Raw genomic sequence first — 9,704 nt, forward strand, 5'->3', positions numbered from 1 at the left:
TGCAATTTCCATGTGACACCACTGGCATCTCTCACAAATTGGATACATTTTTAGGTGAGGAAAAGCTAAACCTATTAATCACTGCTGGAGATGTTTGGAATGGAGATATAAGAGACACATCTCTCTTCGAGTTTTGGAAACATGCAAACAATTTCGAGACCACACAACCTGGTATTGGTGCCACGTCTGCAACTTCCTCAACAGATTCTGCTCCACAAGTTCAGCTGATAGCACCACTACATGTTTTACCTACCACATCTGATGCCTTACCTTCAGTAACTGATGCCTTGCCTACAATGTCCAGTGAGTCACCTACAGTGTCCAGTGCCTTGCCTTAGAAACTTGAAAATTGGTAACTGCAAAGCACATTTTTAAACTGAGCAATTGAGCTGGAGCCAGTCAAAAGGGGCAAAGAAACAGCTGTAAATAAAAAGGGTGTTTCATGTGTATTTAACCTAGGTGGATACAGAGGTTGCAAATAATTTTTTCTTAAAACATTAGATGTATCCAATAAAAGGGTAAGAAATGTCATGCTTAAAAAACAACAAACAGAAACTGGAGTGCCTTTACGGGATCAAAGAGGTAGAAAAGAGCCCGTTAACAAAATTCCGAACTCAAGGGTTGAAATAGTCAGGGAGCACATCAGGAACTTCCCACGGTATCACAGCCATTACAGTCACGAAAAGTCTTCAAACATGAGGTATCTGAACCCATACTTAAATTTATCTAAAATGTATGATTTTTACAAAACATTATTCTGTGAAGAAGTAACGCACAATGAGCCAGAGAAGGAAAGTTTTTACAGAAAAATTTTCCACACTGAGTTTAAATTAAGTTTCCACAGGCCCCGAACTGACACCTGTGTGACCTATGGCAGGTTGCAGGTTAAGATCGAGCAAAGTACAAGTCAAGAAAAAAAACTGCGGAAATTGAAAAAAATTGCACCTGCGAAAAGCAGAAGCCGCTAAGGAGTAAGGATTAAAAAAATAAATACAGCCAAGAAAATGACAATCACACAATTTGTATTTGTTTTGACCTTCAAAAGATGATGCCTACCCCAAATGTAACAAATTCAAAGACTTATTACATGCAACATTGTGGACGAATAACCTGGATATTCATGAGTGTAAAACCAAAGCAGGGAACATGTACATGAGGAACGAGGGGCAAGCTGCCAGAGGATGCCAGGAGATAGCTTCCTGCCTTCTTAAGTATGTCACTAGTCTGCCTCCCCATGTGAAACACTTAGGGCCGGTTGCACCAATAACTGTTCGGATCCGAGATCATAAGATCTTTGTTTCAGTGTGATCTCAAGTCGAATCTGAGATCCAGTATATGTGTTGCACCAAAGTGACTTACGAGTTCAGACATTCGATTCACGATCTAGGTTTAGGTTGGTGAAGATCAATTGTAAAATGAAAGAAAGTTTTCTATTGGCTACTGAATTCCGTCTAGTCACAGAGAATTTTGTTTAGCATGTTTTAAGTTCTTGCTGTAAATGTTGGCATCATGATATTTACATACAAGCCTATTTGTTTATTGATTACAAACTTGTGGTTGGTTGTGAGTTGACTGGGGTACACGCGGGTACACATGACGATGGAAAAGAAAATTTCAATACCTAAAAAATGTTTTTTCTGTGAAAAATAAAAAATCATCCTTGTCGATTTGGTGCAAGAAAGACTGGATATTTTAGAGTGTAAGAGAACTGATGGCGTGTTTTGTAAGCGGAAGGAAGAAGCTTGGCAAGAATTGGCATCATATTTTACTTTGTGTTGTGACGTGAAGAGGACTGCAGTTAAAATCTTGCTATGAAAATATAAAAAAATGGGCAAGAAAATCCACAGCAGTAGATAAGGTTGGTACCTATTGCAACAAATACCTATGTGAGTTCTTAAGCCTAATATATTTTCTGTGTACAATACAGTTAATGTACAAGTTATCAATAAACAATTGATAAAACATAGGCCTCCCTACATAAATATTTATCTGGTATGCATATTGTTTTATGTAGAATCATTTTAATTTAATTTTGTGCTGCCAGTGTCAGTCATGTACCTATGTCCAATAAAATAATATTTTAGAGAGAGACATCTACCAATTTTTTAAATGAATATAATAATTCTGTTTCCAAACATTGTCATCTACTTAACATTATTGTACAGTTATTTTGTTCTCTGTGTCCAGTTTGTTTTATCTATAAGATATTTTCCCCAATATATAACACAAGATATTGGACAGTTATGGGAGGATGCAACTTTTAATTTGTAATCAAACAGCGTAAAACAAAATCAAAAATATAAGTTTAGTCTGATGTTTGTAGTTGATGGCAAAGAATATGGACTCTTTTTTTTATATATAAAACAGTTATTTATGGGTGAAATTGTTACAAGTCAGATATGTATTAGCATGTATATAACATTATTTTGGTAAAAACATTTTATGAGTTACCTAAGCTTAATACTCATTAAAATTAACCAACTCGCATCTGTAGTTATAGTTAGGCCTATACAGAAGTATTGAGCTTCTGCCTTCAATAACCACATTCTACAGGTGTGAATATGCAGAGCGGGTGTCAGTGAACAGAGAGGGTTGCAAGCATACAACTTGCTGGTCTCACACTTATGCACCCTTGAGTATATTGACACAGGGCCAGATTGCTCTGTTATGATGCATGAGAGATGTGAATGCGAAAACAAGAGCACGGCAGAGTACACTAGCCAATTGAGTCACAGCCTTTGAAGGCATTTTAAGATTATAATTAATTACATGTCATCGTCCTATTATCTCAATTCTACACAAGATACCATTGGTTAATGTTGCAAGATTTTGTCATTTAATTTAGTATTGCATAAATTTTTAAAAAAGGTCTTTTATATGTTATAGCTGTAAGAAATTATGTGTGTAGGTATAATGTGTCAATAAATATATTTGTTTTGCAGGTTGAAATAAAGAAAACTGGTGGTGGTGGTGGTTTTGTTTCTGAAAAGTAACTCAACTTGAATTGTGAGTAATAGGCATGATACTATGTCAATTTGCTCCATTGAAATCAAGCGTGGACAGTGATGCACAATATCATTATGGAATTGGAAGGCAAGTTATTTTATTGCTTATTTCTGTAACAATTTTTACATAATTAATATGTTAACGTAGTTGTTTAAAAGCTTCATCCAGATATATTTTAATTGTTGCAAGATAAGGATATTCATTAACATTTGGCTGATATGAGGTATATTCCTTATTAAAATTTGGTAGTTTGTTATAGTAATTTTTTTTTGTTGAGAAATAATGTCCTCCCCCCCCCCTCACCTTTTGTCATTCTCTATTATGTTACTGTGATTCATAAATCTTGAGAAGAAATGTTCATGGATGCCAACAATTCTGTTGTAGGAAAAATCAATAGCCTAAATAAGTAAATTAATCTTACTGGTCCTAATAGGAATGTTGCTGAATTGTATTGCAATAGAGAAACCTCAAAGGTAATTTTTGTTTATCTTAAAGAAGCTACTTCACTAGTCGGTGATAGAGAAGAAAAGTCAGAAGCAGAAAATGTGTACGATACAGACTGACAATTAATTAATAGGAATAATAAACTAAATAAAATTTAACAATTAATCATTTGTACCAATAAACAAGATTTTAATTTCATAAACTACTGTAGTTACTATATAGTCAATTTTTGTTATAAGTCAAGGGGTCTAAGGGCAAAAAAAAATGTTTTAAAAATTCTAAACATAGGTACCCAAAACTAAAATTAAAAAAAAGGTTGTAACTTACACACATAGCCAAAGACCTAATTAAGGTTTTGGAACACAAAAAATAAAGTTAATCATTCAATTCCGCATAAAAATAATTTTTCAAACTTCAACTTCCAATTACCAACAACTGGGAATACTTGGGACAGTGAGGTTAACTTGGGACATTTTAGGTTTATTTAGTTTTGTTATGTTTACACTATTATTTTCTTTAGTTATTAATATGTTAATAGTATTTACATGTTGTGCAAGCATGCCTCTGATAGATTAAGTCAAATATTGGCTGTTGATAAAGTTAAGTTCTATCGTTTGCATTATAATATTTAAGATATGACTTTTTTACATAAAATAACATTAAATTAACCTTGCTTGTAATTCTGTAGGTATTTAAGTTACAGGGTTTCAACACTCATCACTTTTTAACCTCTTTGTTTTTTTACAATAGCCTTATTGATATATCTGCTTATTTATATATGATAAATAGATATTTATAACATTTTTCAGTTATGTGTGCGGTGAGGTGGGGTAACTTATAATAACAAGTTTTTTCTTATGCACCATTTTTTTGACTATACCTATGGTTGTCTTTTCATTGTAGGTGCCAAAATGACAAGAGTACATAAAAGGGTGCTTGGTTCAAGAAAATACCATGATTTTACAACAGAAAATCTTAAAAATGCAGTCGATGCAGTGGTAAAGAAACAAATGAACATTCGAAAAGCAGCTGAAAGTTTTGGTGTCCCGAAGAGCACAATTGATCGCAAAGTTAGAGGTGAAAACATTGGAAGTTATGGACGTCCACCAGCCTTGTGTCTTGCTGATGAGGCTTGCTTAGTGAAAGGGCTTCAACTAGCAGGAAGCTGGGGGTTTCCCTTGACAGAATTAGATGTAAGGCTAGTAGTCAAGAAATACATAGATAAGAAAGGCATAAACGAGAAAAGATTTAGGAACAATGCTCCGAGGAATGACTGGGTGAAATCATTTTTAAACAGACATAAAGATGAACTTAAGGTCAGACTGACTGAAAACATTAAAAGAGCAAGAGCTGCTGTTAGTGAAGAGACTTTTCAGCACTACTTTGAAGAACTTGCTGTTTCTGTAGAAGGTGTGCCACCAGAGGGAATTATAAATTACGATGAAATAAACATGTGCGATGACCCAGGTAAAAAAAAAAGTAATAGTACGCAGAGGATGTAAACACCCTGAACGTTTGATGGACAACACTAAATCCAGCACATCAGTTATGTTTGCTGGTACAGCCTCTGGGCATTGCCTTCCCCCATACATAGTTTATAAATCTGAACAGCTGTATCACACATGGTTAGAAGGGGGCCCTGAAAATACCCACTTCAATTGTTCAAAGTCAGGATGGTTTGAAGGGCAAATATTTGAAGACTGGTTTTTTACGATTGCTCTTCCTTACTGTAGCAGGTTAGGTGATCATCCCAAAGTCATTATAGGTGATAATTTGGCAAGTCATATCTCAATAAAGGTTATTGAGACACGTGAGCAGAACAATATAAGATTTGTGTTGTTACCACCCAAAGCGACTCACTTATGTCAACCATTGGATGTTGCTTATTTTAGACCGTTGAAAGTTAAGTGGAAACTTGTTTTGGAAGAATGGAAGGGTAAACATTGTGGCAGCATTCCCAAGGACACTTTCCCACGTCTATTAAAAACATGTCTTGAGAAGTTGCAATCAACAAGTGCACAAAATCTGATAAGTGGATTCCAGGCAAGTGGCATCTATCCAGTTGATGTGCAGCAAGTGTTAATGAGTCTTCGAAAGAAGACTAATGAAAACTCATGGTCAGAATCACTTGAAGAGTTTCTAAAAGAAAAAAGAACAACTGAGACCACAAAACAGAAACGATGAGAAAAATTAAACATTGCTCCAGGTTCAAGCGTAATATCAGTATGTCTGAAACAGCATGAAGAGAGTAAATCAAAAAAGATAGAAGAAGCACGAAAGAAGATATAGCAAACAGAAAGCAAGAAAGTTTATTAGTACAGAATCAACCTGAATGTTCTCATCCAATGAAACGCGCAAGTACTGAAACTCACGGGAGTGTAACCAAAAGAAGAAAATTTGTGGCACTAAGTAAGCCTATATCTTCTTCTGAAGACGAGGACATATATTCAGTGCATGACACGTCCAGTGATGATTTCAGACTCTCCGATGAAAATGAAGATAGTGTTTGACGCCAACTGCAGGTGCTCCCTCTGGTCCGCTACGACAGTTACGTCCCAACAACACTTACTCTTAAGTGCATCGAACACGCCCGAGCGTGATGTCCGCCGAGTGAGTGTAAGTGCATCGCAACGAACGCCAAGTCAATTACAGCGCCCGGCCGGGTGTGGCAATGCGCTAAACTAAATCAGTAATTATTCTTTTAACTCAAAAACATCCAAATTAATTACAATTAAAAGATAATTAATTCAAGGGAAATTATGTCCAATTGTTCAATAATCATATATTGTGAAATATGTCATCAAGTCAAAAACTGGTCGGAGCTGTTTTCCCGCGCTTCACGTGTCTCGGCGCGAGGCCGCAGGGCGGTCTCGCGCCAGTTGCCGTCGGGAGCTCGCAGGGGTCGGTCGCTCCACGAACGCAGAGCCTACAGATTTTGCGCCTCATTTTAGTCTCAGCAATAGTGTATGTAAGTTCTTCAAATCCTTTAAGCAGCTCTGCGCCGACTCCACTCAGTAGCACGTCTTTTCGTGCGACTCGTTAACTAATTATTTTATCCCAACAGGGACTTTTGCATTTATTACGTAATTTTCATGTCCAGAGTTTAAGGACAGAGTAAATGAGTTACGCAGTTTTCCGGCTTCGAAACCAAGTAATCATTATCGTCTAAGGCTCCAAGCCTGCCTCGTGTGTCGAGTTGTAACTCGTTAATCTACGTATCTAACTTTCATCTAATTTAAATGTGTAACTTCTACGTGTAGTCTAACCACGTCCTAACTGTTTAATTAGTGACTGTAACTTGTATGTTTGTATCTAACCAGACCTACGTACTTTTCGGGACTTTTATGTTTTGCAACAGGTTAGATTGCAACTAACTTTAGAATATTCATTCGTAAGTGCTGTTTTGCATAATAACGTCAATCTCTGCATAAGCTGTTGCAGCATTGCAAATCCGCAACTATCCGCAGCATCTTTCACGTTGATAACGGTCACAGTATCAGCCCGCACATACCATTTTGCCAACTATCCTGGTCGCGCGCATCGTCTACGCATAGAGAATCGTGTGCCGCAACGGTCAGACAACAGACGCGGCCAGTACTTGAACCAGTATATGTAACGGTTCTTAATAAAGTGCAGTGTCATGTCAACCAGTTTACTATTTATTTATAAGGCTTCCTGGGTGGCCTTAACAGCCCGGGTAGATTCCAAACCGTGACGCGCTCCTGCCTGCAGCCACGAGGCCGAACCCCCGTTATTGCTCCTGAGATCACTTTTCAAACTAACAATTACTTAAAAAACTTAGACAGGCAGCGGGAGTGGTGTCAAATGGCGCGCTTAGCACAAGTGAGTTTTAAGGCCGGCAAGTGGCATTTAGTTTTTGTGACTTTTATAACAATTCAGGACTATTCACTAAGGAACATTTGTATTTCAGAAAATTTTATTATATTTTTATAACTTCAACGTGACAGTCCCACGCCAAGGCAGCAGCGGAAGCCGGCACGCCAGGAGGTCCCGGGATACGGCACCGAGAGATAGCGACGGGAGACGATGCCGGGAGAAAGCGACCGGAGACACGAGGATCGGTTTCCCCGCGACCTGATAACTTCGGCACCGCGAGATATGGCCGGAATTAGTTACACGACGTCTCTCCGCGATCAGTTACAACTTGGCACCGCGGGAACGGCGCTACGCATCCATGGGACAGCTGCTCGGCGCAGACTGACATCACAGAAGGCGCAGAGTGACATCACAGAAGGCACAGACAGACAACCGCGCACGGCCGCGCACGCATCACCGGGCTTCCGCGGGACAGGAGGCGTGCGAGCACGGGACACTGACTAGGGGGTGAGGGGAGGCGGTCCTCCCTACCCGCTCGCACCCTGTCATCGACATCCTGGTCCGTCGCCCGGATCAGTCTGCCGCGACCGCGTGACAGATCGCACGTCAGCATGGATGGAGACGTGCTTACGGGCGATAAAGCATGACACGGAAACGGACGCCGCAGGACGTTCTGGGGACAATAGTGACCAGGCTGCAAAACTGGAGCCGCAGAAACCAGACGTACGAGTGGGCGAGTGCAGGGCCTCTCAATGCCGTGGGCGGTCTGACGAGTTAGCCACCTGCCACCAGTGTGGCACGCTACGCCACCGATCCTGTACCGTCGTGCGGGAATTCCTGGCTTTTCAGGACGGACTCTTTATGTGCCAGGCATGCGAATGTAAAGCGACCGCACCGACACAAGTAGCGGTCATGGCAGGCCCAGCCCGCGCAGGAGCCGGAGTCAGGCTCCCGTAGTTCACCGGATAGGACCACGAGGACCCACGAACATTCGGCCGTACTTGCCGCGACCGTTTGGCCCGTTACGGCGTCCCACTCGATGAGTGGACGGAGCGAGTGAGTGACCAGCTCAGAGGGGCCGCCCATGACTGGTGGGCTATGGTTGGTGAAGGCAAAATGGCATGGGATGACTTCATCTCCCTGCTGGAGAGACGGTTCAACGACGCGCGGGCATGGGCAGTGTCGGCGCTCTCTGTTCTGTACGCCGCAAGAGGATGACGAGGACGTTGAGTTGTTCATACGAGCCAAAGTACGACTTCATCGCCGTCTAGCCACTGGTGGCTATCTAAGTGAGGCCCTAGGACTGGTGGTCGAGCTGATGAGGCGGGAGTTGCGCCAGCACCTGAGGGGGGCCACCAGACGTGACCTGGAGGACTTTGTGCAACTAGCCAGGGAAATCGAGCGGGATATATACAGGCGCTCACCACAAGAACTCGTCAACAGGGGTCGGCGCGGCCACAGCCCGTAGCGCCGGAGGATAGGCTGGCGGTGGTGCCCTACAGAGCCCCAGCATCTTCAAACACTATGCCGGTGGGCGAGAGGCGGGGCCACGCTCCTCCAGCGGCAGCAGCACGGCCGCCTTAACAAGCGGCGCAACAGAACTGGTACGCAGATGAGCAGCGAACATGACCACCTAGGTGCAGATATTGCCAAGGGGTGGTATAACACTGGCACGACGTCTGCCCAACCCTTGCGGCGCTGGAGCGAGTTCAACGTTCAGGAACTTCCCCGGCGGGAAACGCCAATTAGGGAGAAGCGTACCCACTGGCTACTGCTCCCAGCCTCGTCACCGACAACAAGACCCGCCCGCACAGACTTGTCAACCGTCCCCACAGGTGGTGGTGCCACGCACCACGTATCGACGCCCCGCTCCGGGTCGTCGACGCAGCAGCCCGAGGCACCGGCGCACACGGCGACCCAGGCAGCACGGACGACAGCACCAAACCGGCTGGGACGATCGGGTGACAACGCGGGGAGCCTGATCCGTGTGCCGGTCCTGGTCAATGGGTAGCCCGTCCACACCCTGGTGGACACCGCGGCGAGCCACTCGTACATCACCGCACACCTGGTACCTGAGACGGAACTGGAGTCGGGGGAGGAGGACGTTCTTCTGGCCACTCCTGGGACCCGCGCGCTCACGTCTGGGCGCACCCAGGTAACAATCACCATTAGAGACATGATCAGTCAGACCACCGCATTGGTGCTGCGGGAGTGCATGTAGGTCATGCATGTCGCAGGACGGTGTACAGCATCGGCGAGGACGGGCCACTCGTGACCACACCAGCCATCACTGTAGGTGAATTACGCAATGAGGTCCCGGCAGAACACGTGGACAGATTTAACGAGGTTCTGGCACAGCATCCCCAGGTGTTCGCGGCTGCAGACATGTTACGTCGCACAACGGTAACACAACACAC

General features: G+C 42.7%; 1 protein-coding gene across 1 annotated transcript in view; it reads right to left on the reverse strand.

The window, feature by feature from the left end:
• Window positions 1-9,465, reverse strand: part of LOC134527732 (putative nuclease HARBI1) — a 33,963-nt gene extending 24,498 nt beyond the window's left edge. Inside the window, 1 exon segment of the mRNA XM_063360655.1 lies at window positions 9,049-9,465. Within this exon segment, the coding sequence (XP_063216725.1) occupies window positions 9,049-9,465 (417 nt within the window).
• Window positions 9,466-9,704: the final 239 nt, after the last annotated feature.

This window comes from Bacillus rossius, chromosome 1 (assembly GCF_032445375.1).
Source record: "Bacillus rossius redtenbacheri isolate Brsri chromosome 1, Brsri_v3, whole genome shotgun sequence".
Classification (NCBI taxonomy): domain Eukaryota; kingdom Metazoa; phylum Arthropoda; class Insecta; order Phasmatodea; family Bacillidae; genus Bacillus; species Bacillus rossius.